At 40.1% G+C, this 20,347-nt stretch overlaps 3 protein-coding genes across 7 annotated transcripts in view; 1 reads left to right on the top strand and 2 right to left on the bottom strand.

Moving 5' to 3' along the window:
- The window catches only part of esr1 (estrogen receptor 1), a 23,822-nt gene extending 10,443 nt beyond the window's left edge, over positions 1 to 13,379 (bottom strand). The window contains exons 1-4 of one of the 4 annotated variants that reach the window (XM_028604460.1): positions 13,364 to 13,379; positions 3,042 to 3,137; positions 2,040 to 2,336; positions 839 to 1,065 (exon numbers count right to left, since the gene is read on the bottom strand). In XM_028604460.1, coding sequence (XP_028460261.1) covers positions 839 to 1,065; positions 2,040 to 2,332 — 520 coding nt within the window. In that variant the 5' untranslated portion in view covers positions 2,333 to 2,336; positions 3,042 to 3,137; positions 13,364 to 13,379. Of the gene's footprint in view, positions 1 to 838; positions 1,066 to 2,039; positions 2,565 to 3,041; positions 3,138 to 12,677; positions 13,147 to 13,363 lie in introns of those variants that run through there. The other 3 variants (XM_028604459.1, XM_028604461.1, XM_028604462.1) reach the window with 3 other exon arrangements.
- On the bottom strand, positions 5,574 to 9,315 carry dcph1 (damage control phosphatase 1). 2 transcript variants are annotated; one of them, XM_028604464.1, is made up of 5 exons: positions 8,962 to 9,315; positions 8,450 to 8,555; positions 8,092 to 8,333; positions 7,580 to 7,745; positions 5,574 to 7,237 (listed from the first exon to the last, which is right to left on the bottom strand). In XM_028604464.1, the coding sequence occupies exons 1-5, from the start codon at positions 9,021 to 9,023 to the stop codon at positions 6,449 to 6,451; spliced, it is 1,365 nt and encodes a 454-aa protein (XP_028460265.1). In that variant the 5' UTR covers positions 9,024 to 9,315; the 3' UTR covers positions 5,574 to 6,448. The 2 variants fall into 2 exon arrangements, with proteins under 2 accessions (XP_028460265.1, XP_028460266.1); XM_028604465.1 differs by lacking the exon at positions 8,962 to 9,315 and adding an exon at positions 8,746 to 8,916.
- zbtb2b (zinc finger and BTB domain containing 2b) lies at positions 12,529 to 20,347 on the top strand. The gene is made up of 3 exons (XM_028604463.1): positions 12,529 to 12,998; positions 15,174 to 15,354; positions 15,834 to 20,347. The coding sequence occupies exons 2-3, from the start codon at positions 15,182 to 15,184 to the stop codon at positions 17,251 to 17,253; spliced, it is 1,593 nt and encodes a 530-aa protein (XP_028460264.1). The 5' UTR covers positions 12,529 to 12,998; positions 15,174 to 15,181; the 3' UTR covers positions 17,254 to 20,347.

Here is a 20,347-nt window from a genome sequence, read left to right as displayed (position 1 = left end):
TGAAGCCCCGAGAATATAAATGTATTGATTTTGCTATACTACAGGCAAAAAAGGACTATAGCTCTAATTTGGAAGAAAATGGAGGCACCTACAAATGGTGCTTGGATCAAGAATATGGCGAAATGTATGTCCATGGAGAGACTGACATACTGTATATTGAAAGGCAAATTGGGGATGTATGAGAAAATCTCCTGACATTTGGAAGGGTTGTTGAAAATTGTATTTCCAATGAAAATGAATGAAAACATTATTCAAAAATACTAATAATGACATGATTAAGCTACCTACAGCAGATTACGTTTTTATCTGCACACAGAGGCAGCAGTACATAAAGGGTGTACACCATGTCATATGAAAGACATGAGATGCAAACAGAGAGGAAAACGGTTCAAACTTGTGAGTGAAATAGAAACAAAGACAAATCAAACTTGAAATTCTCCCTTAACTTAAAATCGGTTTCACAATGTCATAATCATGTCACATATTTTCCCTCTTTTTCCTTTTCAAGCTCAAGTGTGACTGCTAATTTCTCTGTTGAGGTTACAGGCAGTTCACTTCTGTACCATGAGCCTACTAGATCTGCCTGATTAAACCACACTACATTTTTTGAATTTGTTGACTGACAGAAAAACTTATTTTTTTGGGGCATGTTGCTCCATTTACGAAGTCAACTAGTGTACTGTTAATTGTGTTCATATGGTTATAAGTTTCATTGACAGATACAGTAAGAAACATTATTCAAGTCTAAGCATTTCTTAGACATAATCTCTCACAAACGGCTAACGTTTGAGAATAACATCCATTGGTCACAAATGGATGAAGCAGAGAGATTACCTACCCTGGATGCTCCTCTTAAAGAAGGCTTTGCAGCCCTCACAGGACCACACCCCGTAGTGGTACCCAGAGGCATAGTCACTGCACACGGCACAGAAACGCGTCTCTTTGACAATCTCAAACCCCCTGGCCCCGGCTCCAGCTCCTGACTCCCCCACACTGTATGACTCGTCACTGGTGTTGTACTGGTCCTCCATGGAGACTGACTGCTGACTGGATGGGACACTGGACCTGCCACAGGACGTGGATTTCAGCTCTGTTAAATTATCTCACATATTGACTTTATTTGACATTTATTTATTGCGGAGGAAAATTGACTTAATGAGTAAGTGTGTTCATAAAGTAGTAGTAGTAGTAGTTATTTATTTCTAACATGTAACAATTTAAAAACAAGAAAGCAAATAACAAGAATAACAATAAAATTAACAGTAAAATATAACAAACCCTCAATATACAAGTTCTCATAAACAATATAAATAAATATTACATGTCCGAAAAAGAGTAGGAAGAAGTTTTTACTTAAGGATAATGATTATAATTTGTGGTGCAGAAGAATTGCTCTAATAAATGTCTTTTATCGTAAAAATTTGGAGCCGGCAACTACTTATTTACAATTTTTACATTCCCCAGACTAACTTTAATTTGACAGTGGCAAAGACAAAAGCAGAGTACTATTTTCCACCTGAGCCAGGAAGCAATCTCTACGTGTACTTCTGTTTTTCTTACGTATTGTTCCTTTCTCAAGGTCTTTGACAAAGTACTTAATCTCTGGAATTAGAAACCAGGACAAAGCCTAATCCTTTCTATGGTGATAGTGGCAATGTTTTGTATAAAGTAAAAGATTTAAAAAATAACAATGCCGTTATATAATTATGTTTTGTTTATAACTACATAGTGAGGACTGAACAGAATGCCAGTGAGTGAAATATTAAATCTCATTATGTGGCAAAATACCATACAACCACTTAAAGGGAAACACCAAGCCAATAGAGAAAATATTGTAAAATTAGGAAATAAATAAATGAATTATTATAAACAAAATACAAAAAATTAAAATGTATTTCGTCATGGATATTATTCTTTAACTTTGTATTCAAATCATGACAGAGTGTGCATATCGATGTATTGTTTGCACTTCTCCTTTTAGTTAATTAATCACAAACTTTTCTCCTCTCTGTTGGTAAAGAAAAATTGTATTCCCTCACCTATAGACGGGTGTTGAGGAGGTTTCCAAATGGTGGTGGCTGGGTGGGTGCATAAAGCGGCTGAATCGGGGGCTGGAGGGCACAAACACAAGAGGACTGGTAGGCCCACTACCCAGGGACTGGCTGCCATCTGAGGGTGGTCCGTGGGCGTCTAAAGGAGCAGAGTAGTAGCCAGTGGTAAAGTGGCTGTAAAGAGGAATCGGAGCAGGGGTGGAGGCAGCATAGTCGTATGTCCCTTCCAGGAAGTCCACAGTGGCTACCCCTCCAGACCCCCGACTCTCTTCGTGGTACATGTCACTGGAGAGGGCACACGGTGGAGGTGAGGGCTCTGTCTGAGCAACATCACAGCACAACCGCACTGATATGCAACATGATTTAGACTTCCTCTCCCATTTGCCGGGAGGGGGAGTGGAGGCGAGTGCTGCTTTCTCTCTTTCTGTCTCCCGTGCCTTCTTTCCAATAAACAGTGACAGACAACTTGAAGGGTCCACTATTCTTCTTCTCTTTTGCTCTATCTGCCTTGAGCTTCCGCCCACCAAGCTCCAAAAAAAAAAAGACATCCAAAAAGACTCCTCCCAACCTCTAGCAGGTTTTTTCTAATACATCTCCATTAATGTGTAGGAGGTTGGTGGGATAAAGAAAGAGGAAGATGGACAGGGAAATAGTGACTCCTAAATAACCTTCCTGTCCTCTCTCTCCCTCACACCACTATTATGGACTCTCTTTCAACTTCACCTTTATCTTACACTGAAAAGCTTCCGCTGATTGCAGCTGGTACCCTGAGAAAAAGCATCTGTAAACTATCAGTAAGCTGTTTCATTTATCTCACACTCAGCATGCTACCATCACGACATATGACCGGTCTATTTGTAGCCAGATTATCGAATACACCTGAGACTCTGCAGTAAATCAAATCACTGTTAAAATGAGAAACATTACGACAATGGTTTAAAATGACGGTGGCTTAAAAAAAGGCAAAATCTACCATGATACACTACTCACCTCTCATGCGAGAATCATACTGTGCAACATGGGGACTGTTTTAGTCTTCTCTCTCGCTCTCTGCTTGCCTCTCTCATCTCTCGGACTCTCAGAAATCTAGCTCATTGGACACAATGGAAACAGTGGAAAGGTTCAAAAAGAGGATAAACAAATTAAAGATGCAGCCAATCGATAACCAAACCACGGTGTGTTTTAGTGCCAGGTCACCATAACACAGCAAACAGAGCAGGAGGTCAAATCTCATTCCAACAGCCAATAATTACACAATGAATCCAAAATGAGATGATTGATGGTTATTTTAATCAGATGCTGCATGACTTAAATATTTTAATAAACATTACCAAAATATTGACAGAAGTAAAACACATAATTTCCTAGTGCCTCTACATTGAAAGGAGGATGCCATATATTATAGGACCACAATATGGACTAGTTAATCATTACTGTAGGTTAGGTCAAGTCATAGATTAAATAGAAACTATATTTAAACAAATCAAAGGAACGGGGCAGAGTACTCAATGTTCATGTTTACTGCGCAAAAGTTCCAGGTTTGTTATCATCTTATTAGTCCTTGCATGTTTTGGGACCAGGAGTCAAGGTAAAAAAAACAACTTTGTGAGCTGAAACACTAATAAACTAAATATGTTGGGATTATTTTCTAACATTCATGGCAATTGTAAAATAAAACCAGTTACAACAGGAGTTCAATGTAGAAATAATTGAGTGCACACATTTGCAAGAGGTCATTTTCAAATGATCAATTTCAGATCCAATTATACAAATGATGCTGATAAAAATCATCAAACAATTTGGGGCTTGAATTAGAATATACTTATTTATATGTGAAACTGTAAGCTGACATGCAGTCAATAATGCAAGAAATTCATGAAGATAAAGATGATCACAAGCAACAACCTCCCCCACTGAGGACAACCTGAAATTTTGCACTTTATTTTCTCTTCTCTGTGCATCATCTTTCTTGAGTTAACAGTCCAATTTTCAGGACATGTCAGGTCAAGTGGAAAACAAGTAGCCCTGATGATGATAGATATTTGTTTATCATTTCCCCTGGAATAAAATGAAGACACTGTTACATAAGAAAACGAAGGGTGACAAATGAAACCAGTACCTAAACGGCTCAAGAAGATAGGCTGCTTCTTTCCGTAATTGACTTAATTTTAATTACAGATAACATTCACAAAGCATATCAGCAGCCTAAATGATGCCATATCATTTTGCCAACTTCTTCTGGAATTCTAATGTACATGTGGCAGCATTGCCTGCTGTTTTGTTGGCTGTTTTTCCAGAGGCCTGTATTACGAAGCAAGATTTGGCGTTAACAAGGTAACTTCAGGTTCAACCCAGGGTTTTCTGTATTACGACGGTGGATTAGTTGTTACCGGGTTCAATCGCCGCGGTAACTTATGCTGAACACCTAACCTGGTAGGGAGCAGGTTAAGTTGGAGATCAGAGAGCAACCGGTGTAAAAGCACCGCTTACTGACCAATCAATACTCGATTGATAACGGCCTCACCGTTCTTATAGAAGATCAGGCGGAGCTCAGAGAGAGAGAGAGAGAGAGAGAGAGAGAGAGAGAGAGAGAGAGAGGTGCGCTCATAAAAGTTAAAACATTTAGAGACCGAATTACATATCGGCCATTTGTCGGCTTCTTGAGCCACGTGTCGCCAATGCGCACATCGGTTTGAATTATGTTTTTATGTTTTATTTGCTCTCACGATCGCTTACCACTGCCAGGGTTGCAACTGAAATAATAGGCTAAAGCAACAACAGTTTATAGAAAGCACAAATGTAATTATGGTCAGATCTTGTGCCTGGCTGATGAGGAAGTGATATTGATAAGCGTTGTGATTTACGCATTTACAGCGTCGCCTATTTTTCTTGCCAGCTTTCCTCCTGTTTTAGGAAGCAGCGACTGTATAGCGTTTTGCCTACAAAACCGTGTCTGTGTTCTTCATATTTATGTAGAATTATAGTTTGCTCTTCTTATGTAAAATATGCGGCTCTGGTAGATGTTTGTGATTGGTCGTGCTGTGCAAACACCGCCTCTTTTATGAACGCGTGCCTCTGGATTGGGAAACCCTGGGTTGACTGAACTAGTTGATAACCACCGTCGAGACACAGCTTATGCGGGACCGCGGTTGTTAGGGTTAGTGAAGCGGGGTAACTGAAAGAAATCCAGGGCATGTTGATCTTGCTTCGTAGTATAGGCCTCAGGTCCACCCTGACACTAAGTAGATGAAAGGTCAACAGTTGTAAAACACCAATTAAAAAAAATGTCACACTACTGGTGAACATTTAAGATATCTACTGATGGATTATAATATGTACAAATGCATTTGCTCACAATTTTAGGTGAAATGGTTCACAATATTTGGAGGGTATGCATGTAAATAAGATACTGTTGCTGCACTTGACTGAGATTAAACCATCTGGATGCATACAATAGCTAATGTTGATCAAGTCATTATTGCTCAGCTCTCATGCTTGCAAAGTACAACAGTGGAAAAGAAGACCAGTCAATGCAATTCTTTATTAAATCAAACCCACTTATGAAAATTATATAATTTCCCCCAGCAGCACTGAGAAGAATCCAGTTCACATCACCTCTGGAGGTACTGACATGGACAATGAGAATTTAGATGACATAACAGTGTGCACAGAGACATCCACTTTTATCTATGAAGATACAGAGGTCTGGGTTGTCATTTTAAACAAAACAAGTGCATGTCATCACTGTTAGGGTTACACTGCATGAAATAACAGTCTACCATCTTTCAAACTGATCAAAACCGTTATCAAATGAATGTCATGAACTGTTTCGATGCATGCATATCAATGACACTGAGTGAAACAGTAAATCAACCCTAGCTGAGTTAAAATAAAAATAACTATATATTACATTTATCATCACTTTCCTCAACTGTATGCAAAAAAAGAAAAGTATTTAAGATTTATAAAGCCCAATTCTTACCCAATTGTTCACAACCTCTACACTAACCTGTAAACATTATGACTTAATATATTGTGCACAACACATAAGCCTATTTGCAATATCAAGCAACCCTAATTTGTTACCTCGAAGATTAATTTGTCACTGTAAACATTGTGATGAAATCATTGGGAATCATTAGATCTAAGTGCTAACATTTTAAGGACGACATGGTACAAATGTGTTGTGAAAATAGCTAATATATATTTCTGCAACTGTATTTCTGTATCAAACATGATGAAGTACTAACTAACAATGAGAACAAAGATACCATTTAACAAACTCATGTAACTTAATGGTCTTATGGCTTAAAAGGTAACTCCTTCTTATGGTACTTCTTACTGTAACGTTCTTATGAATGCACATCTTGCATTCATAAGCCAGCGAGATCCTGGGGTCAGTCCTTCTGTTCTGACTTTGAGCCGTAGAACTGAATTACAGCGTATTTGCCGCTGGTCATCCAGTCTGGATCTTGGGAGCCAAGCTTCTCCCCTTGGCCTGGCTGCAGACCGACCTGAACGTTGGCCTTGAGAGTCCGCAAGCTACACAGTGGTGCAGGTCCAAAACCTTGCAGTGCAGTACTGAAGCCCACTGTGTAATCCCAGTCCCTGTCCCCCGTCAGCTTTCTGTAGTTGAGATCACCTTTAAACAGCAGCAGGTCTGCCCCCTGCAGGGTCGCGTACAGGTCCGGAGCATCCATTGCCATGTCACAGAACTCATGGGGCTGTGTCCAGAAACGATGATCATGATAGAACCACACGCCCTCCTTCAGGTGGCTCTTCCACTGGACACCATTCTTTGACATCCACTTGTGATTGGCAGCCATGGTCTGCTGGATGGTCCACTGAAAATCGTTAGCTGTGACATCAGAGACAAACCACGGGATGGATTTGCCGTGAAAGTGGACCTCATGGGCAAGGCCAGAGGAAACCAGGAAATCTGCTAGGACCAAGTCAGTGAATAACTCAAAACCAGCATTGTCTAGAACAATGTCCACTCTGACTGCAGTAGTTTTCTCTGACTGTCCTGGCCTCTGGGCAGAAATAAGAGTTGACCATACCATGTTGGAGTCATTCACCAAGATGAAGGGTTGTAGGCTGTTGAGGGAATCTATTGGACTGGTCTTCTGTGAGTTGTCTTGGCCAGCAGAGATAGACAAATCACACTTGTTTCCCCATAGAGAAACCTAGGAAGAGTCAAATAAAAAAACTTTAACCTGAACCTATTGTAATGTGTTGACATATGACCCCCAAATAAGATTAATGACATAGAAAATGGATGGACAGATTATTTTGTAGGACTTTATTCATTCATCACATCGAAGGCCATAAATGTTGAAATGCTCCGTAGAGCGGAGGGGAACTTAAGAGTCAGGTAATAAATAGGCCTATCTATGAGTTTGTCAATACAAGCACCGTTTACATTACATATCACATTTGAACCATTGTTGATATAAAAATTGATTAGTGCAGCTTTTAACTTCACTTACTTGATTGTCATGTATTAAGCTGGTATAGAAGATCCTTACCTGTAGCAGTTTGTTAAAATGCTCCAACAGCTGATTCTTGGAGAGATCCTCCATGTTCTTGTTGATTCCCTCCAAGTATGTACATAAGGCCATCATAGCCTGCTGAGACTCAAAAAAGCTTTGAGTCTTTCCCTCATTAAACACGTCATAGTCACTGATGGGAGGACTGAAATATAAAAGTACAAATAAAATCATGACTAGAGGAGAACTAGAACCCAATATACAGTAGATAAACAAGAAAAGCTGCATGTGTAATATCCTTGAATACTTCTTATAATAATGAGAATGATAACACTCAATTTTGCAGTAACAATATACTAAATTATTTTAAAACAACAGAGTGAAAGCAGAACTGGACAGCTTAAGTTGCCATTGTTTTGCATTCCAATGTGACTAACATCATATTAAAAAAAAACTTGTCCTATGATTTTTCCTTTGCATCTAAACAAATATAGTGACATATCACATATGTGCAGCAATAGTTCCTATTAAAAGATGAAAATACTTCTCACTTGAGCCACAGGGCCTCCTGTACCCTGCGGTACATGTAGCACTCCACATAAAGCCAAGGAGACTTGAACCAGCTGACGGACTCCTCGTCTCCTTGCAGTTTCTGTTGTTTCTGCAGGTACTGGTTCCAGTACTCTGCGTCTTGTAGAGTGTCCGTTAGTGCTAGTACTGGCTTATCAGTTTGCAGCTCATTCCTCATCTTAGACAGCAGACCTATTGTTTGCTTCTCTGCCTGAATACCCTCCTGCATGAAAACAAAGAGGAAACACGCAAGACCAAATTCAAGTTTTCAAATGGGCCTCATAATTCCGGATGTAGTTAAAGAAAACATCTCTCATTCAACTGATTAACAATTCTTACCTCTCCATATTCTTCAAAAAACTTGTTTTTGTTGCGATGTATTGTGTCTATAACTTTAGTCAGGATGGTCGGCAATCTGTCTCTCACGGTCAAATAGGCAAATGACCTGCAGAGAAACGATATGTTAGCCATTGATGTTACACCGACACTTCTTTATACTATAGCAAGTGTATGCACTAGTAAGCTAATTAACCTAGCAAGATGCAAAGTTAACGTTAGCCATACTTTTCAGACATTTCGACTGCAGAAATGATACTTGCTGGTATAACGAACCGTAAACAAATAATTAAGTTTACCGAGTCAGCTTTATATGTTACATGTGTACAACCTTCTGTGTAACGTTACACTTAGCTAGCTAGTTATTACCAACTTAATGAATTTCTGTTAACAACAAGCTAATGCTACTGCTGGTTTGAACACGACAGTCCTAACTTAGCTGTTTTAATACAGCAGTGCAATTAGCCAAATGATTTAACATGGTGACAAAGGTGTTATATCAGCTGTCAACATACCCAACCACCTTAGCAGACAGTGAAGGAGGAACTCCGTCCACAGTTTGATCAGCCGCCATCATTTTAGCAGTGATAGACGGTTCAAATTCAAACTTTATCGATACAATTTCCAGGACAGGAACAATGTTTAGGAGTCTGCTTAAGGCTTGAACCGCGACGTAACGTTTATCTCTTTGTGGACGTTACGTGGCAAAGCAGATTCTAAGCTTTCCATCCTCTTTTTCCATAGACAGTATTTTTCTGGTAACAAATATTTAACATTTTAATATTTGTTTCCGGTTCCTTGTAGACTTAGGTTTTATTTAGGATACGATGCTACCATCTAGCGGTTAATCTGTAAACTGCAAAGTTGGCAAGTTGTGTGTCCCATGATTATCAATCAATCAATCAATCAATCAATCAATCAATCAATCAATCAATCAATCAATCAATCAAATAAATTGTAGTCTATTTCTCACATCATGTGACAGATACAATTTACATGTTGCTGCATGGTGCCTTGTTTAGTTTAATGTAACTCGCTGTCGTGCCACACATCAGCTTTCAGTGTTAAAGACTTCAAAATGAGTCTTTTAGGTCTGGACCAAAGAGCGGTACCCGCTGCCGCATTGCGCATGGCAGTTGTTGCGGCAGCACCCCGAGCATCCCTTGTTGTCCAGAGCAACGGTTGTCATGGAGACTGTGATTCGCTCTATCAGAAAAAATGCAGCCCTCCCCCCCATCCCAAGGCTTTTTGGCGGGAAAAGAAGGAGGGGGTAGAGTAGGATTTTGGTAAGAGTAGCCATAGGCATTACAGTGAGTCTCTGCCGTAGACCCTGATTTAATAGGCTACTGGGCTAATATATAATAATATATAGGCCTATAATTGAATGTAGGCTATGGACTTAGTGTGCACATTTGTGAGTTTTAAAATAAATAGCCTAGGCCTAATATCTTAATATTAATAATCTATCTATCTATCTAAAAAACTATATCTGTTTTGAAGAACGTTTTTTGTTGCTTATCAGTTTCCACTCCAGTATAAAGTCCTAAAATAAAAGGATAAAAAGTAGGCCCAGCCCACATTGATCCTCCCTTATATAAGATCACGTCAACAAAGTAATCACATGAGGTTTACGGTCCATTTGTGAGTTTGGAAACGGGAAGGTCTCTCCATTCTTGGTTCTCTTTTTGAAGAACATGACTGCCTGCACCCACGATTAGTAGGCTGGGAAAACACGCGTAGCAATTCATTCTGGCGGTGTTTTTTTCCCTCTCAGATCAGCCCCGGTCACTATGGGAACACGGCGGGCCGTTGTCAGGATGTGGGGTCCTTGGGAGTGGGAGTCCAGCTGCGTCCACCTCCGGTGTTCATCCACCGCCGGCCTCCCATCCCCCCGCCGGGCCCCAGCCTGGCCGGATCTGTTTTTCCAAACCGAGAGAGGAGTGACTCACCACTCCGGTTTCAAAACAGGCCATGGACGTGGGGGTGGGGAGGGCGGCAGCTAACGTTAAAGGTCCTGTTTAAACAGGTGTTTCAGCTCACCACACAGTCGTCTCATGCAACAGTAGGCTTGTGGAGTAGCCTAGGCTATTTATTTTGAGCAACTAAGTTAGCCTATGTGTAAATTCTGTCCTGGCCTAATGCAATTCTTGCTATACCTTTTTATGTTTTAAACAATTACATGCAGACTGTGTTGTATTTTTTGAATATGCATTAGGCAGGAAAAATCAATTTACTGGAAATCAGTGGCAGGGCAGTCATTTGAAAGTCCAGTCTCTTTTTTTTCTTCCACAGGAGGATTATAGGGCATAAGAAAGCCATATGAACAGAGGCAGACAGGATTTCCTCATTTATCCTAAGTCCTAATGGTAGAGCATTATCATAAAAATATATTGATTATAATTGATATTGATAAAAAAAAAAACAATGAGCCAGCTTGGTAACAGTTTATCTTCTTTCAATAAACCCTGCTGTGGGCCATTCAACAAAGTAAACATTTTTGTACCCCACAGGCCTATATTTTGTTTAGCTTATTCGTTTCAGTGAAATTGTGCAGGATCAGATCTAGGTCTGTTTTTTGTTGACAGGACAGAGACTTTAAGGTTCTAAGACCCTGTTTACACGTCTCATGTCTTCGGTTCCCTTAAAATCTCTCCACCTATTCCCTGCCTGTCGAGCAAGCCTTTTCAGAGAGCTACAATGTGCTTAGTCTGGTCTTCCTGCGGACTCCCTGTCCAAAGGCTGAAATGCAACTCTGTAATGACAGTTCTGGGAAAGAAAAATGGTGTTTACACTGGGGCAACATCTGATGACAAAAAATTGATGTGACTCCAAAGTCCATTTGTGCAAAAGGTCCTCATACACTTCCAGTGCCAGTCAATGTGTGGTCTGTTTCAAATCTATTTCCAAGACCTCCACTGCCTACTACCTCTTCTGGCACTTCTTTCTATTCAAAGAAAAAACGTTTGAGTTGCTCAATTTACAGGCTTTTTATGGCAGGCAGCCCTTTCTTGGATCACAAAATAATGGCTGTAATGAAGACTCTAGCATGTACAAGCAGATGTAATTACGCTTTTCACAATAAAAAAGCAACGACCCCAAAAAATTGTTTTGGTTTTTTCAAGTTAACTCGCTTGTTAAGTGCTGTTGTGCTTGCTCTAATATCTCAGCTTTTGAGTAAAAGTATTTTTTTCCGATGTAGATATCGGCATGAGTTTATAAATGTATCTGCCATTATTTGCACTCTTACACATGTGTTTGAAACCTCACTTTCTTCACAAATTAAAGAAAGAAAACAGTTAAGGGCTGACCAGACAACAGATAATCTGACATCAAAACATAATAATCTTGTTACAGTGACATGTATAAACTACAAACTAGTATTTACTGGTGGTCCACTGTCAAACGAAGCTTGAATTCAATAGCCTGTATACAGTTAATGAGAGTTTTAAATGGGCATCACATCCTGGTTCCCCAGGTAGGCCTATTGTAAAATAAAAGCCTTGTCAAGGATGAATCCAGTTCCACCAAAAAACAAAATAAATATGAGCTTGATCAATTATCCTTTAAAATCTTAAGTTTATATAAAGCACTTCATAACTGCATATATATATATATACACACACACACCTTGTTTAATTGCCTTACTGTAGTTTTCACATTACATTTGAGAACAAAACATCAGAGAATAAATAATTCAACATAATGTCACTTAAAAAGAGTTCACAGCCAAATTTACTGTAAGCTTGTTGAAATATTATTAGAGATATTATACATTTGTGACCTCATATTTTGTATCAATATAATCATAATTCTTGTGTCTGTTACTCATTAGTTATGTAGCCTAGGATTCAAAAGGGGAAATGTCACATATGGTCAAATAGGCTAGCTAGATTTGAATATTTGAATATCTTAATATTAGTGTTATGAAGGCCACATCCTTGCTTTGATGTTGGCATTATATCCACTGAATATATTTAAAAAATAATATGCATCACATTAAATCGATGTGTAAATTAGTTCCTTTTAACTTGTTGAAAACTATCGGCTTAGCTTCAACCGAAAATGCAGATGCAAATTTGGGGAAAGCTATGCTATTTCGTTATTTCAGTGTGTCAACATGATAGACTCACAGCCACACTTCGGTTTCAGGCTTAACGTGTCGTTAACGGCAGATACAGAGCGATTAACTATCATACGGCGAGTCAGCGTAGCTGTTAATGTTCAAACTCACCGGCTGTCAAAAAAGCTGGATAGAGGGGGTTGATCTCGCGGCGGTTACAGTGCGGGAAATTAACGTTAACTCAACCGCCCCTTGCTCAACGGATTTTACAACGGCTGTTTTTTGGCTGGTTTTTACCCACAGTCATGTGATTGTAACGTAAAACCCCTAACCGGAAAACAACGACGGACGACCCTCTCCGCCGCCGACAACGAATGCTGCGTTTGCAAGGAACAGTACAAGCTGCTGCGAGCCCAGAGAGGACGAACGAGTCCCCGGTAACAAACAAACAACGGCGACACGGCAAACTCCACGGATTTAAACGGCTTGCAGGTACGTTGTTTGTTTCTACATACTTAGGTAGTCATTCGTTTACTGGTGGCGTTACGTTATATGGTTACTTGTGTACGCTTCGGCTAACTGCAATTGTCACGGGGAAGTTAAAAGAAACGCATTCGTGACCAACCCCATCCCCCTTGGCGTCTCTCGCTTTCCCTGCATGTGTGTGTGCGTTGTGCGCGCGCGCCCGCCCGCGCATGTCCGTTTTCTCGCGCTAGCAATAGCAACCGAGAGAGACCAGAGGCAGGAGTCAGTCTAGGCTCGCTCGTTTTGTATGCTCTCTGTTACGATGCTTTATGTGCTCTAGCTTGCTTTTCTATTTGCATCATTGAACTGTTTTATTCCGCTAGCGTGTTTACCTTCCTCGCGTGCTTTCCTCACAGACAGTTTTAACGGTGTATTTTCAGAATAACATAAAATCTTACTACGGAAGTAACTGTTCCACGTGTCTACATCACATCAAGGCGGTGCTTTATTGTTGCAAACAAGTTGGTATTGATGTAGTTTCATACAGTCTATGGTATTGATTTACACATGGTACCGTGGCTAACTTAATGGATCATGTGCATACAAGTTGAATTCACATGATCAATAGTTGTGTCAATCGGGCACATATTCTTTAGATCTGTGGGAGCCACCAAAAATACTCGTGTGTTCTGGAGTAACACTACAAAACGAAAGCTTTTTGGGGGCAATACCATAAAAGACAGTAGTAATATTGAAAATAAACATTATTTATATAGTACTTTTCTTAACAATCTTATAAAGTGCTTTACAAAAGAAAAACAGACTGGCAGATTAAATGAGAATACAGCCAAAGGACCTGAGCACAGAGGAAGTAAAGGCATTAAAATGAATAAAACCTCAAACAGTAAATATGTGTTGTGCCATCCCAAACAATTGTAAAACAATACTGACTTTACAGGGAAGAGACGATAACCTACTGGCAAAAACCTTTAACAAGAAATGCAGTAAAGTTGATATTGTTATTGAAAATGCTAACATCTTTGCATATGTGCAGGGTGCTTTTTCAGTGTTTTTGTAACCAGCAGGGGATATGCAGTTATGTTTCTGATTATCTGAGGTAAATTGGTTGATGAGGTATCCATCATCTTCCCAGTCTTTGTAGCTTCATACCTTAGGCTCTGTGGTGTGGAGAAAGTGTTTGGAGATTCATGAAGGGGGTAGAACCAGTTCTGCTTCAGGAATGTGTGTCGACACCCATAACCCCCATCATGTGATGGCCTGAAGCCCTTGTAGTCTCCCAGTGACCTTTAGGGTCAACTACACCCATCTTATTGGTCAGCAGAACATGCATAGCTCTGAAATGTCCCTTTTTAAGATTGAGTTTGGACGGCTTGGGCTCTATCTGAACCAAGTCAATGCAAAAGGATGTTTCCCCAAAGACAAGAGTTGTAGTGAAAATAAGCTATGTTATCTACTTGTTTTCAGTGTCCCTCACTGATATTTAGGGGCCAGAACTCTGTAGCTCAATTTCTTTAGAACCAAAGTGGATCTCTATTAAAGCAGGGTGAACATTAGAGGATATTTAACCTGTATAGCAACCAATTTGAACACACTGGTTGTCATTGATTAAAAAATATGTTCAAAGTTTATTTAGACACATTAATATTTTGCATCTCTGATGTCCTGGTAGAAATTTGAATGAAAAAATGACTTGTTTTTGCTCTTATGCACCATTGCAAAACGTGCAAATACCCACTTGTACAATACAATGAACAAATAAACCGGGGATGTTTTTGTTTTGTTGAGCCACATCATTGATTGGCATAATTTTCTGACATTAGTGCTAGATTTATTGTCTCCAGTTTTACAAAATGATTCTTCACTGTTGTGTTAAAAGCTGGCCTTTACAAGGCCGTTAGATCCCCCCTGAGTCCTGACACTTTGTGGTCACAATAAACTCTGGTCTCCTTCCAGACAGGAAATTCATTTGTGTGTGTGTGTGTGTGTGTGTGTGTGTGTGTGTGTGTGTGTGTGTGTGTGTGTGTGTGTGTGTGTGTGTGTGTGTGTGTGTGTGTGTGTGTGTGTGTGTGTGTGTGTGTGTGTGTGTGTGTGTGTGTGTGTGTGTGTGTGTGTGTGTGTGTGTGTGTGTGTGTGTGTGTGTGTGTGTGTGTGTGTGTGTGTGTGTGTGTGTCTTTTGTGCAGGTTGAAGAATGGAGTTGGCCAACCATGGTCTTATCCTGCTGCAGCAGCTTAACGCTCAGAGGGAGTTTGGCTTCCTGTGCGACTGCACTGTGGCCATAGGAGATGTCTTCTTCAAAGCCCACAAAGCTGTCCTTGCTGCCTTCTCCAACTACTTCAGAATGCTCTTCATTCATCAGGACAGGTACAGGAAGAATGTAGCCTATTAATAGTGGCAGACAAGCTCAATACCAAGCTAAGACACCAAACACCAAATTCCGGTTCCAAAACCTACAAATACCATGTCAAAATAACACTCACTTGTATGACCCGCAACTAATATCATTGTTTGAGCAATGAAATGGATTGAGGTGACAAATTGGAGGGTCTGTAAGGGCATTAAAATCAAAACATGATATCTGTTGTGATTGGTTTATAGAAATGCAAACAAGCCAGAGTGCTTTTCCCCCTATCCGATAATAGTAGCCTGACCATACTCCAGCGCTGACGCAGCGCTTTGGAGATAGGTCTGGCAATGCAAGACTAGTGCTGCCATGATAATGTGTTATGGTGGGGTTCCCTCACCGAAGGCCATACAGACCCAAACCGATTTATTTACATGCAAGTTTTTTCAAAACGTTGGACATCGTATGCAAGTTAACTGTAATGTCTTTTGTGTTTCAGTGACTGTGTGCGCCTGAAGGCTGCTGACATACAGCCAGATATTTTCAGCTACCTCCTCAACCTGATGTACACGGGCAAGCTTGCACCCCAGTTAATAGACCCTGCACGGCTGGAGCAGGGGGTCAGATTCCTGCATGCCTATCCACTCTTGCAGGAGGCCAGCCAGTCTGTGTATTCACACCCTGAGCAGCACAGCATCAACCTTTCCACTTCCCTCTACGGCATCCAGATCTCTGACCAACAGGTAGGGCTGTCAGCTAGATTGTCCACTCAACGGCAGCTCTCCTCACCTTTTGACATGGAGCAGCCAAGCTCAGAAGGGAAGTATCCGTCCACGGCAGCTGCCACAGCTTCGTACGCAAATTCCTTACTATCCAAGCTAACTTCCTCACCCCCAGACATGGAGGCCTCAACCAGCGGCACGAAGCCTACAGTTGAGGAGGGGGGTATGGACTTGCTAAGTGCAGATGGTTCCTCAGCCAGTGCCATCCTCCATGTAAAACCCAGCATCATGAAGAGGAATTCCTCCTTTAGGAAGCATTACTCCTGTCATCTGTGCAGGAGTCGATTCACCCAGAGAAGCCTGCTGAGAGAGCATCTCCTCCAACACACCCATGCTCTACAGCAGGCGCCAGCTGAGCCCAGCAATGCACTCTCACCTGTCATGACTAGAGAACATAGGATGCTAGAGTTGGAGGGCGTCCTGAAAGGATTCAAGGCAGGGTCAAGTGCCTTGGCTGCCACTACAGCAGTAGAGATAATCAGTGACAGCGAGCAAACACCTGTTTCAGGTACCAATTCGGACTCTCCCCGAGCAGAGGTGTCCACATCCAGCTGGGGGGTGGGAGGATTACATTCTCAGGCAGACACGCCACCTCCGTCAGACATTGCGGACATCGACAACCTGGAGAGTGCCGACTTGGACAGGGAAGTTAAGCGTAGGAAGTACGAGTGCTCCACCTGTGGCCGCAAGTTTATTCAAAAGAGCCACTGGCGTGAGCACATGTACATCCACACGGGCAAGCCCTTCAAATGCAGCGCTTGTGGCAAGAGCTTTTGCCGGGCCAACCAAGCAGCCCGCCATGTGTGCCTGAACCAGGGGGCCGACACCTATACCATGGTGGACCGACAGAGCATGGAACTGTGCGCTGCAGGTGACGACAGCAGCCAGATGGAGGCAATGTTCTTGGGCTCATCAAAGCCTTACAAGTGTAACATTTGTGCAACCACCTTCTCCAGTCCCAATGAGGTGATCAAACACTTGTGTTTTACTCAAGGGGGATTAGTGGGGCTGCAGGGAAACACGGGTGCAGGGATGCTGCACCAGCCTGAAGAGTTCTCCAAAGATGAAGGCTCTGATTTGTCCAACTCTGGCACCCCACTGGAACCCATTAAGACTGAGGAAATCCTCGTAGAGTAGTGCCAAAACTGTGTATTTGTCTTTTTTAACATGTATGTTTGCTTTCTAAATTATGGTTAATAGGTAAGCTAAAGGTGAAGTTTGTCAGGTTATGGATGTTTGAGGTTCTCAGTCTACTAAAACTGTTTTTTTTTGGGGGGGGTTTGGTACAGTATTTAGGACTTTTTTGGCCCTGAGTATGACAAAAAGTGAAATAAATAGTAAAGTAAATCACCTATAGCTCTCTGAAATTCAGTCCAACATCATAAAAAAAGCAAATCACATTAGACTCAAGCCTAAGTTGAATACTGATGAGGGAGATAAAGTAACTATTATCTTGTTTCATCTCATCATTTTATTGTTGGTGTACGTTGGTATTAGACTCTTACATGTCAGGCTTTACCACGTTGTTTTTTCTTAACCGCTAAAGTTGTGGTAAGGCTGCACAGGCATACTTTGAGTATAAGAGGAAAAGGAAGCTGAGACAGTTCCGGAGGGGACAGCATGTTTTGAGATGACTTTGCTGTGCTAGATTTGAGGAGGAGAAAGAGTTGCGAACTATTAACATTCCCTCTGGAGCTGCACAGAAGAGTTGTTTTTTCATGGTCATAAATGAGAGGCTGAGTCAGCAGATCAGGTATAAATTATAATACACAATATACACACAAATATATATTCAGACCTGAGACAATCTGTACTCATTTTCCTTTCTTTTTTGAGTAGATGCCCGATATGCAGGAAAGTACATTTGTCTTCCATTCATGTTTCGGTTGGCGTTTTGGCTCAGCAGAATGATTAACTTGAAATGTAAAGTAATGACCATTATTTAGTTGCGTTACTCTGTGTTTTGTTGACTGTGCTAAATGTGTTTATAGTTCCTATGTCATTACACCTAATTAAAGCACAATTGCTCCTCCATAATAAGAGTTTGGCCACTGAAAATTGGTCACAACAAGCAAGAGTGTTCATTGTGTTTACAGTTGAGCCACTTTTCTTTTTTTTACTTTCTCATTTTTACTTGTGTTTAACTCTTTGGTTACTGATTGAAGAAGCAACATGTTACATTCAGACAGACATACCTTGATGGGAGGCTGACCTGTACAATATTGTCTTTATATAATTTGCTCCAATCTACTTCTAAAAGCCTTTCATTTTAGTTTGACATGCTTTTTAAATTTTATATACAATGCTATATTTACAAAGATTACTTTATATTGCAAAGGTTTATGTATATTAGTAGACAAATAGTTTTCAAAATAGGATTACATTTGGTTAAGCAAAAGTATATATTAGGGATGGGCATGATACATGTATCTTTAATTTCTTCAAGAAATAGGTTAGAATTTAGAATATGATTTGGGATTTTGTGTCTATTCCCCTTGCCAAATTTGTGCTAATTGCTAGCCTTCTCATTCCATTTGTGAAAAAGGAACATTTTCATTTTCTCTGTATTAAGACCTTCTGACATTTATATTTGTTCTTTAAACAGAAAAATAAGTAGTTATTGCAACAGTAGTCATTTGTAGAAAAACATTGTGGGAGAAAATATGCAGGTGAACACGTTGAAATGTATATGATGCAGAGGTAGTAGAGTTTGAATGCTTCACCTGTCAGTGTGGAAGTCATATGAACTCAGGCAGAGATGAGGGCGTGACACACGGAGAGTTAGCTTTAATAAGAAATGTGAAATGACAGGGTGATATCTCTATATACTTGACTGTCTGGGTGCATATGTGTTAAGGGAATATAAAATATGCTATTATAACTGACAAGAAGATAAATTGTTTGTGGTAAGAAACACTTTCTATGAACTACTGATTACTGGAAATTGTAAAACAAAACAAAAAATCTTTACGTGCATGTCGGCTTAATGTGAAGCAGTTTTATGATGTCCGGCTGAAACATGTCAAGTGTAACAGAAGCACAGACAGCATATTACAGGGTGTTCAGGAACAAAATTCTCCATTAGGCCCTTTTAAGGTTTGTGCACATTTAAAAAAAAAACTGTGAGCGTCACTCTATTGAGTTTCTGTTTGTTTTTTTATCAATGCAAAAAACAAAAATGATTAGTCTGACATTTTTCTTCCAAATTTCTCCCTGATGCAGCAGTGATAGCTAGACTACTAGTAATATAATTTGCAATATTATTTTAAAGCGGAGTTGTTAACTAAGACACACAGAAGCTCATTCATGTGTATTGTAGAAAGTATTTTAACTGTAGTCTTTGTTGGATTTATTGACTTGTTTCCATCTTTTAATCATTTTTGTTTTGTGAAAATATAAAAAAATGCCCATCCTTAGTATGTTTATTATATGTGTAGTTGTTTTTTTCTTCTTCTTTGAGACAATTTTACCCAGCTAATTATAGATTTATGACAGTAAAGATGAGGCCCAGCTCCTATTCGGTTTACGTGGGATTTTTGTTCTGTAAATCCTGCTGTATTAAGTATTGAAAAGCAGCTGCTGCTTTGATGCAATGAGCCCAGTGGTTAGCTAGAGGGAGCTGTTTTCTTATTTGTCTACTCAGGTCGAGTGAGGGGGAAGGCTGTCAAATTTGAAGTAATATCTTTATTAGTGTTTTTCTTATGCGGTTGCCAATTATATATAACCATATTGATATTTGCCATAAATCAATATTCCATGACATAAATACACCCACAAGTGTTTAATATTGCCAAGGGGAAGAATTTGTGTTTGTGTCTTGATTTCAAGCTTGTTTTGTTGAGGCAACTGAAATGCTGTACTACTGACATTCATTTCTTAGAGCTCAATTGATACACAGAAATATGCACAGTACATGCACAAAAGTCCAAATCCTTCCTCAGCTCAAGTTGTAATTGTTCGGATGCCACACCAGTCTTAGTAACTTAATGGTTTGTGTATGTGTGTGTTTAAACATCTCAGGAAGATGAGAAGTTCGACATCTTTTGTCTTTTCTGTCCACTGTTGTTAATCAAAAACAAAAATTAGATTTCAAACTAATGATCTTACTCCCCAGTGCCCATCTGACATCTACTGTGATCAATCTGTGTTCTCAGGAATGTGAGTAATTTTCTGTATAAACATCTTTGTTCTTTTCAATGAAGAATGAACAATAAAAACATGTCTTTTTATA

This window comes from Perca flavescens, chromosome 18 (assembly GCF_004354835.1).
Source record: "Perca flavescens isolate YP-PL-M2 chromosome 18, PFLA_1.0, whole genome shotgun sequence".
Lineage (NCBI taxonomy): Eukaryota > Metazoa > Chordata > Actinopteri > Perciformes > Percidae > Perca > Perca flavescens.
Note: the sequence above shows the minus strand (reverse complement) of the source record. Positions and strands in the feature narration are given on the sequence as shown.